The sequence below is a fragment of the Mustela nigripes genome, chromosome 6 (assembly GCF_022355385.1).
Source record: "Mustela nigripes isolate SB6536 chromosome 6, MUSNIG.SB6536, whole genome shotgun sequence".
In the NCBI taxonomy this organism is placed as follows: Eukaryota; Metazoa; Chordata; class Mammalia; order Carnivora; family Mustelidae; genus Mustela; species Mustela nigripes.
The window spans coordinates 15,900,199-15,916,427 of record NC_081562.1 but is presented as its reverse complement, the minus strand read 5'-3'; the positions used below and the strand labels follow the sequence as shown (position 1 = coordinate 15,916,427).

At 49.1% G+C, this 16,229-nt stretch overlaps 1 protein-coding gene across 1 annotated transcript in view; it reads right to left on the bottom strand.

Moving 5' to 3' along the window:
• Positions 1 to 16,229, bottom strand: part of NUAK1 (NUAK family kinase 1) — a 72,086-nt gene that overhangs the window by 4,962 nt on the left and 50,895 nt on the right. The window contains exons 4-6 of the mRNA XM_059402189.1: positions 13,822 to 13,887; positions 4,538 to 4,657; positions 2,454 to 2,586 (exon numbers count right to left, since the gene is read on the bottom strand). Of these exons, the coding sequence (XP_059258172.1) occupies positions 2,454 to 2,586; positions 4,538 to 4,657; positions 13,822 to 13,887 (319 nt within the window). The remainder of the gene's footprint in view (positions 1 to 2,453; positions 2,587 to 4,537; positions 4,658 to 13,821; positions 13,888 to 16,229) is intronic.

Genomic DNA, 16,229 nt, shown 5'->3' with positions numbered 1-16,229 from the left:
AAGGAGGGCCCCACCATTTCTTCAGTGGATATTATTTTACCAAAAGGGAAAACAGGGGGAGATGACCTTGGCTTTTCTATAGGCCTGTGAGGTGGTCTCGTATAAACACGCAGTGCTCCAGGTCATGGGGAAAGTGTGTCGGCATGAAAAGGACATCTAGGGCTGAGACGGTGAGAGCGAAGCTCTTTGTCAAAGAGGCAGAACGAGAAGGATGGCACATGTGGGCAGTGCGAGGGGCCATCCTCAAGGCTGGCCTGACCCTGGGCCTTGGCCAAGTCCTGAAACCCACGCCCAGTGAGCTCACCTCCTCTCCCTCTCTGACATACTCCGCAGCCTACCGAGCCATCAGCTCACACAGCTCATCTAGACCCGCTATCTGCTTACAGCCTGGCTGAGACATTCCATGGGCACGTTTTTGCTGCCAGACAACTAGGGGAAAGCCTCGAAGGGATGTTGAGGAGGCCACAGGAACCAACAGACTCTCACAGCTTATAAATTGACTTTTAAGATCAAACTGTGCTCCCCCAACGGGAGGTGAATTATATCCTGGGAAGGCGCCGCCTCCCCCTCAGCCACTTATGTGGGCTAATGAGTAGCTGGCAGGGGTCAGGCAATGCGACCACGGGTGAGCTGCGCCCCTGAAAAGTAACAGGATGCTCCTTTAGTCGTTTAGTAAATATTTTCTAGATTCCTGCAATGTGCCAGGAGCTGTGTTGGTACCAGGTGAGTCACCTGAAATGTCTCAAAAAAAAAAAAAAAAAAAAAAATATATATATATACACACACACACACACACACACACACCTAATTGCCTACCTATCTATATGCGTATGTATTCATTATTCATAGGATTCTGTATTATAAATTCTCCCGCTCACTAAAATGTATTTATACCCCCAAATCAATGTGTGGGCACTCTCCCTGTCATTTATGTCCATTTGCAAAGTGGCAAAAAATCCGAGTCACCCCCAGCATGCACGTATGCTCCCCGCCAAGGTCGAAGGAGACGACGCCTCCTTGCCTTCTTGTTTCCACTCTCATACTGCAAACAGGTGTAATTTTCACAGCCTGCATTGTCCATGTTTTTCACATTTTTGTCCTTTTTGTTTGTCCTTTAAAGTGGCCCAAAGCGCTAGCTCTGGTTCCCGAGTTCGAGAAGGCTGTGATGAGGGACCTTACGGAGAAAACACATGTGTCAGATGGGTTTCGTTTAGGTACGAGCCATCGCACTGCTGGCTGAGAGTCTGATGTGAAGGAGTCCACAGGATATTTTAAATGAGGTGTCTCTGGACAGAAATATATGTAAAACAAGGCTATGTACTGATCAGTCGACACCAATATACTGTGACCAGAGCGCGGGCCCTGTATTTGCTCTAGGAACCATGTGGCCTCGGTATTCACTCATTCCGTGCCCATAGCAACTTTGTGGAATGTAACTACTGCAAAGAGTGAGAAATTGGCTGTGTGTGTGTGTGTGTGTGTGTGTGTGTGCACACGCGTGCGTGCTGTGTGTCTATATAGGAAGGTCTGTGTTAAGTACTTTCCAAAGACAGGCAGGTAGACACACTTTTCAGTCACACAGCACACTCCCCTAGCAAGAGATGGAGCTTATAATCTTGGTTGCTTTGACCCACAGAACGGGGTAGAAGTGACGTTATCTGCCTGTCCAGCACAGAAGGCCCGGAAGCTTCTTCTTCCTCCATCTTAGAACCCTGGGCCACCATGAAATAAGTCAAGGATGCCTCCTGGAAAGAGGGGCCTGGAGAGGCAGCTCGTGGAGAGGGAGCCCATGGGGAGGAGCCCTGAGCAACTGTCACCCAGTCAGACCCAGCCCAGCCGCCATCTGGATGCCACTGTAGAAGCAACCCAAGCAAGGCTAGAAGAGTTCTAGCCAACCCAGGGAACGGAGAGCTAGGGTACCTAGCTGTTGTCTAAACCACCAAATTGACCCAGGGAGGTGGGGGAGGACAGGGATCGAGTTGTTATAGCAATAAATAATGAATAATCCAACAGCACCTGTGGGCCATGCCCCAACTGAGGGCACAGTGGTGAAAAAAAGCAGTTGTCCCCCTCATGGCACTGGGTCTAATGACGGTGGTTTATATGACCACATGAACTAGAAAGGACTTCATGTGATCTCTCTTCCAAAATGTGAATTTACAGTGGAGAAATTGAATCTACATGGTAAAGACTCGCCCAGGTTCACCCAGCAAGCACACAGGACTCTCGGCTTGCCTGGTGTAGAGGACATTTGTTCTAGAAATTCCATTTGGGAAGGTTTGGGCAAAGCAGCCTAGCAAGCCAGCATTGCCAGAAGGCAAAAATCTGGAGCAAAAAAGAAGAGGAAAAGCAGGGGACTCCTTACAAATGTTAAAACAGAAGCAAAAAAGTGTGAGCTACAGAGGGTAAGCCAACCACTCCCGCTCAACCACTGACCCTCTCAGGGCACGCACCTGATGGCTGCGTGGGCTCCCGGTACTCTCCACTGCTGATCTGCCGAATGAGGTTTTTGTGATCGAAACCATCGAAGGGCATCGTTCCGTAAACGAGAGTGTAAAGCAACACGCCCAGGGCCCAGCTGTCCACCTGGAGCAGAGAGATGGGACATACAGGAGCTGAGAAGCCACCCTTAATGACCCCAGGAACTGAATTTAGCGCGTGGCAGAAGGGTTCCCCCCTTCCGAAGCCTGACAACTGATATGTGGTGCAGTTGTGGGCTGCGGCAGAGCCTGACCTTCCCATCTCAGAGACCAGGAGTCCCAATCTGTAGAAGGGCTAAAAAGATTATCTCCTTTTTAAATCCTCAGGATGATGTTATGAAACAGGGAGGGCCTGGATTATTTTTGGCCTCATTTGACAGACCCATCTGAGGCACACGAGAGCTAAATGATTTCTCCAGAGCCCCTCTGTGTTGCCAGGGTGGGTGCCAGACTGGGACACGGGGCTGTTCACTCCAAACCCAGGCACCAGGGCCTTCCAGCACCTTCTTCAAATGGATCAGGGGCTGCCAACTCAAATGCTGACAAGAGCCAGGCCTGCAACCAGGATGAACAAAGCAAGAGAGAATGTGAGGTACAAGGTGGGAGTGCACGGACCCCCCCGACAGCGGCAGCCTCCCCTCAACTAACGGCTGCCGCACCGTAATGTAGACCCAGCACTGCCAGATCCTTTCAGGAAGTCAGAAACCAGACTTGTATGCGAAATTTCCCAATTATTGAATGCTTTGTCCAGTTCTTTTAGAAAGACTAACGGGGCCAGATAAAACATGCTTGCTAGCCAGATCACAGGCCGCAGGCTTAGAATCCCAGAAAGAGATCATCAAAGATCAAAGAAACATTCATTACCTATGATGAATGGACAGTGTCAAGTTTCTAGAGTTTTATAAATTGAATCCGATATTCCTCCCGTACATTCTTATTTTAGAAAGACTTTCTCTTCACTGCAACTGGTAGAGCCCGTTGGCATCCTTCTCTTCCCCCTCCAGCCCTGCCTTCCAACACTGTCCAACAGATAAATATTTGGAGGGAGACATTTCCACCTACCGAGCTGCTGCTAGTTAAAGGAGATAAGGAGTGGAGGCCTCTCTCTGTAAAGAGAACCATCCTTTCAAAGAGAGTAATGACTTGCAACTCATCCATTTTCAAAATAGCGTTTTCACATACACATCTCTTACCGTGGCCCGAGAGCTTTAGGCATATAAAGAAATGCGTTTCTCATGCATTAGAAGGTGTGATTAAAACTGTATTTCCTTAGTGGAACCTCGCAGTCGGTTGAGCTGGGCCTCTTGGCTCCGGCTCAAATCATGATCTCGTGGGTCGTGAGGTCATGTCCCGCATTGGGCTCTGCGTTCAGCTCCGAGTCAGCTTGGGATTCTTTCTCTCCCTCTCCCTTTGCCCCTCCCACTCATGCTCGCTCTCTCTAAAATAAATGAATAAATCTTAAAAAAAAAAAAAAAAACCCTGTATTTCCTTAATTGAAGATACATGCTGTCAAAGATATATGCAAAAAGATACTCATTGCAAAGTTAGGGGGGTTTTTTGCTTGGCTCTTTGGTTTGTTCTAATAGGGAAAAACTAAAAACGATCGGAAGTGATTAAACTAATGTATATTCATACAATACAAGATTATATCATCCTCCAAAACCACGTTTTTAATAATAACAAATTCAAAATATGTCAGAATATAATTTTAAGTCAGTAAAAGGCCACACGCATGTATGTATACATGTATATATAATGATTGCTATTATTTTTTGAAATGTAAGAGATCAACACTGGAAAAAAGTATAAAAGAGAAGTTGCAAAAATATTAAGTGGTTATCTCTTGTAGGGGAGACTGCAGGTAACTTTATTCTCTAGATTTTTCAAATTTCCTCCCAGATATCTATATTGTGGCTTTTATAATCATATGAGGAAAAACTTTCTTCGCTTGCTTGTTTTTTTTGTTTGTTTGAAGTATTTCTTACATCCAGTTCCTGCCATCCATGCTACCTTTCCTCCCCTGCCCACACCCCCATACACCCCAGCAACTTGCTCACCTCAGGCCCCCGGTAAGGCCTTCCATTGACAATCTCAGGAGAAGCGTAGAGTGGGCTCCCGCAAAAGGTTTGCAAAAACTTGTCCTTCTGGTACAGGTTGGAAAGCCCAAAGTCAGCAATCTACAAAGAAAAGAAAGACCCAGAGAGGCCGGTTAGCGTTCCGGGGGCACCTACCTTGAATCATCTGAGCACTAGAGCACCTATGTGGGTCTGCCAGCTGGGTCACCATTTTTTCTCCGGTCCTCAGTTTCCATCAAAGAACCAGCCCACAGGACCAGGCCAGTGACTCCCAGCTGCAGTCCTTAGCATCACAACAGAGTCTGCTGGATCTGCACCCTACACCTTTTCTTAGTTACTCCAAACTGCTCTCTGCAGGGACCTGACCTTCGGTTTAGACCTGCTCTGAGAAACATCCACAGAATCACAGGCTTGACGTTTCCAATGCACAGGACAACACACAATTATTAATCTGGAAACAGTCCCCCTAAAATCACATCGTACCCCCAGTGACTCTGGAAAACTGTGGCCAGTGCCACTAATTCGACCCCCTCCTCCTCCACCCCCGCTCTACCAAGAATTCCATTCTGCCAACTTCATGACCCTAGGTAAAACAGACCCAGCGTGCTAGTTTTTGAGTCACCAGATATCAGCCCAAACTCTGCCACTAGCCATCTGTGTGACATAGGACAGGTCCCTTAGGTACTCTGAGCCTCAGTTTAGCCAGAAAATGGGAACCTGGGATCCTTTCCTGTTCTGGATCACAGGATTAGTGCTGGGTAGGGGGGAATCAATCACTCAAGATGACACCATGAATATTAATCTGTTAAGTCTTCAAATTCTGTATGAACGCTCTGCCTAGCCCTCTTTCTCTGACAGGCACACCTGTGCAATCACTCTCTTCTCTCCTGGATTCTTGAAGTGTTTTATTCACTATCCTTTATGGCAGCACTTTTCCCTGTGTGAGCGTGTGCGTGAGTGCATAGGTGCATAAGCACATAGAATCACATATATACATGTCACACAGACACGTGTCACGCTATGTATGTACATATACACATATGGAGCATATATCAATACATATGCATACATATAGATACACACGCACATATATATAAAGAATAAATTCTCCTTGTCCATCTGACTCTGAGTCCCCTGAGGCAGTGGCACATTCCACATTTCCCTCATCTATGTTTTATCCACGACTTCATACCTGCCTCCAACCCAAGAAATACTTGTCACTCAAAATATTTTGAAAAGCACAAGACAACGAATAGAATATGCAGAAGAAGAAGAAACTTGGTCCCCACGTACGGAACAACTTCCAATTACCAGGCACTGCTCTGAGCAACTCACCCTTTCGAATCCAAGCCCATTTACAGACAACGCGAGCATACATCACGCCACTGAATGGTAGCGCTAAACATGGTTCGGGTGGCAAATTTCATGCTCTGGCTATTTTGCTGCCATTTTTTAGGCAGATCAAGAAAGTGGGGTTTCGGGAGATGTGGGGACGCGTCTCAGGAGATCTGGCTAGCAGGTGGCAACACAAAGCCGCACCTCCAAACCTTCATTCCAGCCTCCCGAGATGAGCCGCTGCAGGCTTCTGCCATTCTCTGACCGGATTTCCACTGGAGGCTTATAAATAGGCTGAGCGATTCACATGCCCAGAGAGCAGCCCAGCCCCAGTGGCACTGAGACTCTGTTCTGAATGCAGCCCCAGAATAAGCCTATTTTCTAAAAGTCGCCCCTGAATGAATGAATGGAATGACATTGAAAGCAGCTGGTGTAGAACTGCCTTCAGAAAACGCGTTCTCCGGGCTCAGATTGCATTTAATTGCCCTGAATTCCTCTTCCTTATTAAGGCCTCTGATTCGCTTGCAGGAAGTTGGTTAGAAGCTTATGAAGTGTGCCCCGTCCATCAGAAAAGGAATGGAAGGCCACAGCAGCCCCAGAGCACACCCCAGGGCTTTGTCTTCAGTGAGCGCAGCCAAGGCCAGGCCCTAGCAGAGTACGGGGTGGGGGGTTGGGGGAGACTTCCCCTTCCCACCGTCAGTGTCCACGGCTTCCAAATACATGCACCTGTGAAAGGTGCCCACCGCCGTAGCGTGCGGATCCCTGCACACACACGATCACCCCGGAGTGCTCCCAGTCCGGGCGCCCTTGCTCTCTGCATCCGTCCTGAGAAGGGTGTTTGTGTTAGGGCCCAATCCAGTCCCCACAAACTGATGTTTATCAGCCTCTCCCAGTAAAACTGTCATTGCCGCTGACAGAAGATTAATAGAAATGTAGATTAGTCTGTGTTCTCGGCACTTCAACGGAAAAGGAGTATTAATCAACACACACACACAGTTCTCAAACCTTGAACCACCTAAACTCGGGCAGCAGCTCTAAGATTTCACGCCATAGGGAGCCGCCGTCGACCAGAAGCACAGCAATGGCCACTGCTTATAAAACTTCTCAAAGCCTCAGCTTCTCATCTGCAAAGTGGGAGGAGGAAGAGGACTGACCTCCACAGTGTCGTAGTGAAAATTAAACGATGAAAAGTATGTAAAATGCTTAGAACCGTCACTGGCACAGAGTTGGGGCTCGAGAAATCTTTGCTTCTCGCCCTTAAATCCATAATAGTAGCTTTATCAACCTCGCAATACTCAAAACAACACTGGTTTTTCCATTTCAGGTAATTATTTTAAGGCTTCTTTCTCAAATAAATATACTTTTTAGAAGCGAACTGAGCTAAATAAAAACATTTGAGTAAAAGAGCACAGAAGATTTGAGGGAAAAGGCAAAAGCCAGGAAGAGAGTGAAAGAAAAGAAATTTGGGAAATTTGAACAAAGCTGAAATTTGGGAAACAGTGATTTTAAACATAGTAAGGCAAAAACAACTGAATGAAAGTCTTACACTGCTGACACATGGGTAACCTCTGGAGAAAGCTAACGACTCCACATTTTTGCTGGTGATGGGACTGTACCCCTGCCCATTATGGGCTCCAAATTATGTCCCCACACTAGGCTGATATCCCATTCAGCCTGGGCTCTGGAAAGGAATCTGAGAAGCCAACTCTCAGGTCCTTAATTTTTGGAGTTTTTGGTATTACCAAGCTGCTCTAGAGGTGTGCGCTGCTGGATAAACATCAGAGTTAGAAAGTAGGAAGTCATTATTCACTGGTCCAAACAATGAGCCTCCCTACAACACAGAAGCACCTTGGAGACCAGAGCTAAGTGAAGCGAACCAGACGCGGAAGGATAAATATCCACGTCTACGTGGTACCTAAAGGGGGTTTAACATCGGATCTCTGTGAATAATCGCTGTGAGCTCACCGGGTGAAAAAGGAAGTATCCGGTTGCTGGTGGGTAAATGCTGGGGGAAAATACTGATGAGGTCGGTAGTGAGTGACAGACTGATGGCCATTTGCAGGGTCTGAGGGGAAGTGCCGCGGGCTAGACAGATCAGAAGAACCTGGGGCTAGCCTCCGGGTTGGCCCTACTGGGTGATGGGCGGGCCCTGCCACGCCACTGGGTCTCCTCATCTGCAAGGTGGGAATAATCATAGAATCCACCTCAGAAAGCTGTGTGGAGACTGAAGAACAGGCATGAAGGGCCCTTGTAACGGCTCCCATGCCAGCTGGCTCTAGATGACAGCCGTTACGACACTGCTGGTGGGTTGGTCTGCTTAACAATGGTTCGCTAAGAGCCAGTGCCCACCCCAGAGCCCAGAGGAATTATCATCACCCACTTCTGGAATAGGCATGCCCAGAGTGAGAGGCAGCACTGCATGATGGGAGAAATAAAGGATGCAGGGTTTGAAGGTCTGGGTTCAAATCCCAACCCTGCCTCTTACCAGCACTGAACTCAGGCAGTTAATTGATCCTTCCCTGCTCCACTGAGGTCCGTGGACCTGTAGCTTCAGCACCAGCTGGGAAATGAACCACCCCAAGCGATCTGGGGAAGCTCTTAACTGAGGGCACCTCCACGAAGCAGGGTCTCAGAGGACCCTAATGAGTAACCCATCACAACTCATCACACATTCGACTCAGGCATCCCTTCGTGGGTACTCTGGCCACCACGACTCAGGCAGCCTGGCCATCGGCCCTCAGAGAGACCTCCCCGGGGAGAAACCTCCCCAGGAACGGCTGTCCGCAAGCTGCCTGCAGACAAGGTAAGGCAGACTGAAGCAAGGAAGGACCAAAAACGTCCCCACGTGTGATGCTCTCTTAGATTTGGGGCAAGTCTGGGTGGTAGCAGTAGAGGGTAGAATTTATCAGGTGCCCAGGCCTTAAAGTCGAAAGGCCTTAGGTTTGCAGTCAGCCCCATTCTTGATATTAGCTGCAAAAACCTCCCCATCCATAAAATGGGGCATCATCAGACCCACACTGCTAGAGACATTCTTGAGATCCAAATGAGATAAGGCACATGCAAGGTCTGGCACAGGACTCTGGCTTCTAGCAGAGGCTCAGGAAAGGTTACTTTCCTTTTCCAGCCTCTGTGCCCCATTCCTGTGCTTGCTGCTGCTTCCCTGTAGAAGGCTGTCAGCACATTTCTTTCTGTCAAACTCCTACCCAGCCTTCAAAACCAAGTTCAATCACCACTGCCTCATTAGAGGCTTTTTGGTGCATTTATAGTTAACAAAGGCAGCACTTCCTGCTCAACGCTTCCAGAACACAGGACCCAGGGCACTATGAGGTACAGAGCAGGGCCGCTCTGGCCCTGCCAAGAAAGGAGGATCAGGGAAGGCTTCCTGGAAGAAGAGGCATTCAAACTAAGACTGAAAGGAGGAGGCAGGCAAAGAGCAGTGGGATGAGCATCCCAAGCGCAGGGACCCAGGTGTGCATAAGCCAGGAAGCCAGAGAGAGCTCACTGGGTTTGAGGAGTGTGAGTCCTACACAAGTTGCTTTCTCTCACCGCCTTAGCTAAAACAGCACCTGCCAGCCTCCACTCTCTGCACTGACTCTCTTCACCACCAGATGATTACGTTCTATATTTCCTGGTTTGCTACTTGTGTCCCCAACTAGAATTCTAAGTCCACTGGAGGGCAAGTGCCTTCTCTTCCTCACTCACCTCCGTACCCTTCTCCCGGCAACGTGTTACTGCTGGCTGGACAACTGTGAGATTCCAAGCTCAAGAAGGACCTGGCCGTCTGGCTCACTGTTCAAGGCCAGCATTCAGCATGGGGCCAGATGCACGGTCGGAACTTAGTAAATATCTCTTGTCTAGTATATCCTGCCCCCAGGAGATACACAGTTTGCTGACTGCGTCAAGTGCAGGAATAGAAGAGTGAATGCGGGGGACGCCTGGGTGGCTCAGTTGGTTAAGCAGCTGCCTTCGGCTCAGGTCATGATCCCGGTGTCCTGGGATCGAATCCCGCATCGGGCTCCTTGCTCAGCAGGGAGCCTGCTTCTCCCTCTGCCTCTGCCTGCCATTCTGTCTGCCTGTGCTCGCTCTCTCCCCCTCTCTCTCTCTGATAAATAAATAAAATCTTAAAAAAAAAAAAAAAAGAAAAAGAAGAGTGAATGCGGGTATGCGTGGACACACACGTGCACACAAACACATACATAAGTGGATGGATGAACAAACAAATCCATCAGTGAATTAGTTCCTGAATGCAGACTTCTCACACGCACATAATCAAAGCCCAGGGGCCATATCCCGAGCTGCCCCGTGTGGCCTCGGAGATTTCTAGCTCCTCTTAGCCGGGGCCATTCAAAGCTCCTTTTTTGTCTGCAGCTGTGGCGATTCCATTGTCATCAGAGCAACAGGCCATTTCCCCTCTCTCCCTCTACGCTGAGCCCTGGGAGCTCACCCAGTTCCCAGCCCTCTTTGAGGAGGCGAGCTGACCCCAGTGCTTAGACCTCTTCTTATCGTAAGACATTTTCACAGGAGCCTTCTATGGGAATTGCCGGCATTCTCCCAGAGAGTGGGATGTGGATCTGGCCCATTTTTATTAATTGCAAATTAATGCTATGCTGGGTGTCTATTTTAGTAGACACAGGCTTCCTCCACTGAGGATTTAGCGGGCTTCTCCGGAGGACGGAATGCAACCCAAAGAAGCACACTGCTCTCATTCCTTCTGCCAACAGACTATGTGAATATTTTTAGAAGCCACACCCTCTCACACTGGCCAGATAAATACTTTCCAACGCCAGATGTGCTCTTTGCAAATCAACATCAGGCCCAGAGGAGGGGAGAAATGAGCTACACAGCTCACACCAAAGTACCAGGACATGTGACCAGTTTAAACCAGTAACATTTTTACAGGCCTCCCACCCCCGGAGTACAGAAGACAGAACCGCTGCTAGAGAGGCAGCAGAGGGGGCTCCCAGAGGGACCTGGCTGCCCATCTCCCGTGGGCTTTCTCTCCCCTCCCCGGCCTGGGGCCAGATGCTGATGCCACGGGTTCTCCTAAACACGGAGGCTGGTGTGTGGCCATGTGTCCACTGCCTTTGCCACCCCAGTGTCCTTTATAAATGTGCTCCCAACAAAATGCTGAGTCAGGAAGAGCCAGGCAGATACAGCCGGAAGGCAAATCAACACCAGCTGAAATGCATTTAAAAAAAAAATTCTTGGAAGTGCATGTAAGATGATGAAAGAGAATTTGCCCAGAAGTCAAACATGGGAGTTCTCCTCCTGGCTGTCATCCCTTGACCCCAAACCCAAACAACTTAAGGGTACCTACTGTGTGGCAAGCGCTGGGCCACACCCCAAGGAACCAGAAACACAGTTAGCCCACTCTGATTCCCTGCACGTGACCTAGACCTACAGGGCCTTCATCACTTGAACAAGGGGGCTGGAAAATGACCCTCAATGTTCTTGGAGCTCTAGGATTCTCAGGTCCTAGTGGTATTCCTTGAACAGGCAGAAGGAAGAATCCGTGTTGGGGAATAAGGAAGGTTTGGTTTCTGTTCACGTGTGCATATGTGTGTATGTGTGTGCGCACACGCGCTCCCAAGAGTTTTTTTTTACCTTGGGAAAGGCCAGGAGGAGATAGTCCTAAGGAAAAGACAAGGAGGGAAAAAAATGACCGACAATTCAATTTTTGTAATGTTCTATGTATCTGTTATTTATCTATACAACAGACAGGGAGCGCAGATGGAAGGACTCGGTCCTGGGAGCTGGGAGGCTCCGCACCACTGCCCCACTGCTCCCCTGCTCCTGCAAATGCTCCCTTCCCCAGGGCTCCTGCCCCATTGTTCCCAGCACAATTGCTTTCAGAATTCTAACTATTCTTCTCCTCCATTGGGAAATTCTATGACTCCATAGGAAGCTATGTGCCTTATCACTTCTGGGACTACATCATGGGACCAAGAGGTCACACTGTCCCACAGAACCCAATCCCCAAGCCAGAGGCTCACATTCCAGGCCTTGTAAAGACTACATTTCATTTGGAGAGCTCCAGGGGGCAGGTGGCAGGAAGAATCTGCAGAGAAAGTTACCAGGGTGGATGACACAAACCATTAGAAATGTGCCCCTCGGACCAGAATCCAGTTCTCTAGCCCTGGCCTGGCCAGGTGCCAAGGACCCAGGCACCTTCACAGCAGCTGACTCCCTGTTCAGTGTCCTCTCTGGTGACCAACTGCTGGTGCAGGGACCTTGGATACTAGGAGTTGAGTGCTAGGTGCTCTGCATACGAAAATCCCCACATTTGCTCTTGACTCCCCAGGCGCCCCGGGCACGGGGCACGGCACACATAACTGCTCAGGAAACTATTCACTGAGAAAATGAATCCATAGACAACTACCCCCAGAGGCAGGACTGGCATCCCTACTGGACACGTCAGAAAACCGAGGCTTAGGGGAGTCATTGACCCAAAACACTGCCATTAGTCAGGGACAGAGCCGTGATTCAAATCAGATTGCAGGCCCCCCAGCTCCAAAGCCACCGCTCTTGATCTTGACTCACTACACAGTACTCAGCAGTGTACAAAGCTAAACACAGGGTATCTTGTTTGGTCCTGAACACAAGCCTGTGAGCATGACTGCTACCCCCGTATTATGTCGCAGGAACACAGTGAAGTGGCTCTCCTGATGGCATGCAGCGGGGAAGCCACACAGGAGGGAATTTTCTGACTGGACACCAAGTGCTCCTGCTAGAAGAATCCAGAAAGGGAGAGACCTTGAGCTCTCACTTCCTGATCCTAGGAAGAACTGCTTTGACCAACCATTTCCTCCGTATTCTATGGACTAACACAGAAAGAGGTCAACCTCTGGCAAAAACAAGAGGTCATCCCCAACGTGACTTCGAGGAGCCTCTCAAAGGAAACAATGGTGACTAATGGCGGCCACCATGATCTGCAAACAGAATCCAAACACGGAGCAAGGGAACAGTCTCCCTGCGATGCACCCCCTCTACTGAGAGCAAGAGCAACCGGGAAAGGGGACAACAGAAGGTCATTCCCATGCCTTGTCCGGGGACCAGGGATGAGGCACTAACGTCACCAGTGGCCAATTACAGGGATCCCCTGGTGTCAGGAGTACTGAGGCCATTTCTTAATGAAACCCATGCGACGAGCTGCGTTTATTTTGAAACTGTATTTGCTTATTTTGCAGCCGTGATCAAAAGGACATCCAGAGTGCCCCGTGGGAGGCGCTTGAACCCCTGTGGGCCAGGAGAGTTTGCTTCAACTCCAGCGGCAGCCAGCAAAAACACTCTCCGTGGAAGCCAGCCCTGTCACCGGATGGTATGCTCCTTTCCCAGCAGCACACACCACCACAGTCAGCTTCCCAGTTCCTGGGCCGGTTTGAGGGGTGGGAGTGTCTGGAGAGACAAGGAGGCGGCATGGCACCGCAGTGACAGAAGGCTGGCAGGGAGGCAGTTCCAACGCTTACATAACCTGGGGCCCTGCTGACAACTCAAACCCTCGTGAGTCAGACACACGTGGGCTCAAACCCCAACTCCACTTAGGTACCGCTGTGTTACCTCGGGTTGGTTACTTAACCTCTCTGTGCCTTGTTCTCCCTATCTGCAAAATGATGTCAATAACAGTGCCCACCTCATAGGGTTGTGAAGATTAAAAGTAAGCGATAGCTGGCAAACATGCAATATGTTACGGTCGTAGGGGTTTTTATGGTGATGACTACTTCCTGAGGACAGGGATGGTATTTTCATCATCTTTTTTATGCCAGCACAAAGATGGAAGTCTGGCATGTTGCTGGAGACAGAAACATGCTGGTCGAATTGGAGGACTAGGGCTGGACTGAGGTGACTCCCCACACCCTCCTGGTTTCAAGGCTGCAGCCTGAGGCACCTTGAGTCCTCGCCCTGGGAATCAGTCCACCAGGCAAGAGCCTTACCTTAATGTTGCAGCTGTCATCCAGCAGGATGTTTTCCAGCTTCAAGTCCCGGTGGACCACGCCGTTCTGCAACGAGAAGACAGGCGCGGACATGAACGGGGCGGCCGGCCCAAGAGACAGAAAGAGGGGGCAGGAGGGTGAGCAAAAGGGGAAGTTTGACAGATTAAAGAAACGCGCCAGCCCTGGTGGTCTCTGCCTCCATCCTTCAGGGCTCCCCTCACTGTCATGACGCTCCCTGCCAGCCAGAGACCAGCGACAGGAGAGCATTAGTCACTTGCTGTGTGGTGAGGGGAAAATGACTGGAATCCATTCTCCCCCAGAGCTTGTAAAACAGCAGGGGGATTCTTCGACGGAATGTCTGTCATTCCACTGCGTAAAAGCAAGAGAGTCGCGGGCGGGGGCGAACAATGTCTGTCTGTGCTGCCCTTCTCGGCGAAGCAGCAGATTTCTCTGCTGGAGACTCAGAATGTGAGGTTCACGGGTCCCGCTTGTCTGCCTGCCTGCCCCACCCCCGCAATGGACATTTCCGGAACAGTTGGGAGGGATGTTCTGCAAGATCCACTCTGCTCAGCTAGACTCGAGGGTGAAGGTGGATGGGCTGGGGAGACCCTAGCCACTGGGCTGACCCAGCAGGGCATTGCCCTACCGTGCGACCTCTCTGTTCTAGCAAACTCTGGCAAGTCTGGAAACAAACCTGCACTGACAGGCAAGCAGCCCCACTGAGGCTGAAAAGGAGTCATTAACTAATAGCCTGCTGGTCTACCCCACAGTAACAACGAATACACGCAAATCTTCGTAAAACCCAGTGATCTTTCAGTGGGGTAGGGGAGGGCATGGGCAGAGGTCGAACGGAAAAGAACCAGCTATTTCAGGCTGGGTGGACCAGTAGCAGGGAGTTAGTTCTCCATGTCATTGTGCATAAAGGACATCTGAGATTGAAGCTGCTCTTTCGAGCAAACCAATGGGCTAGAACACTTCTGCCTTTCAATCAAGATTTCTTTAGTTCACGATCAGCCTGTTTATTATAGCTGGTGCTTTCTTGTTTATTTTTCCTTTCCATTTGACAGTCCCTACTATCTCCAAAAGTACCGGCTGAAGAGATGAAAGCTGTATTTCTACTCTTTTTTCTTTCTTCCTTTCTTTCTTTCTTTTAAAGATTTTTATTTATTTATTTATTTGACAGAGAGATCACAAGTAGGCAGAGAGGCAGGCAGAGAGAGAGAGGGAAGCAGGCTCCCCGCTGAGCAGAGAGCCCGACGTGGGGCTCGATCCCAGGACACTGAGATCATGACCTGAGCCGAAGGCAGAGGCTTAACCCACTGAGCCACCCAGGTGCCCCTCGACTCCTTTCTCGAACGCAAACTTTCCTGGATGTGTTTTGACCTCAGAGAGGCACAAACCAAGGCTCCTGGAAGAAGGATACAGAATCTAAAGTCCCCGATTTGTTTCCAGTTTTAAAGACTGGGAGCAGTTTGGGTTTATATTATTGCGTTCCTACTTTTCAGAGTAAGAGGGAATGAGCTTGATAAAGCTCCATTCGTACAAAATCCCAAGTGTTCACCCACCTCAGATAATGGAAATCTGACCTGTAGAGCTTTATGCTGATGCGTGCCTAAGGATAATGTACAAAGCACCACATGATCTGAGTCATCCGTGCCTTTTGAGTCGGCAAAGAGAAGCCCAACAGGGTTCACATGGGTAAAGGGTTTTAGATTTGAGTAGTATCTTCTAATTACGTACGGAGCTTCTTTTGATTAACCGGAATATTTAGCAAACCAGAAGGCCCCGCATTGCAATCATTTGAACAAAGAAATTTGACTCTATTTTGGATGCCATGTTGGATTCAAGTCATTATTGTCCTCAAAGTGAAAGACCATTCCAGGTGTGACCGTTGGCGGAAAGTACGAGTACGATGGGAATCGTGATGAACAATGACGATGGCTGACATACGTCTTGGGAATTAGCTGTGTACTTCATTTCCCCCTCCAGAGACAAATGGTAAGCTAACCTGGCTTTATTATGTGTGTGTAGATAAAATGTGTGTGTAGGTACGGAACCTATGTGGAAGTGACCTATGCAAGGAAAGATACCAAGAGCACAGGAAGGTTCACAGCCAGTGACTTCACTTCTGGAATTTCCCTCAGGTGAATCACTCCAATGAGAGGAAAAGGTTAATATGTAAAGAAATTGGAACCAGCCTTAAATGTCCAACAATGACAATAATTGCAGAGAATTTTTGGTAACATAGGAACGTGTTTAGATTAAAATACTAAGTGACAAGGCAAGACACAAATGTAAAAATACATGTACTGCGGTACTCTGGGTCCTGAAATGGAGGAAGGTCATTGGCAGAGAAACTGGGGAAAATCTAAAAAAAAACTGGAGTTTTGTTAATAACACCACCCGAA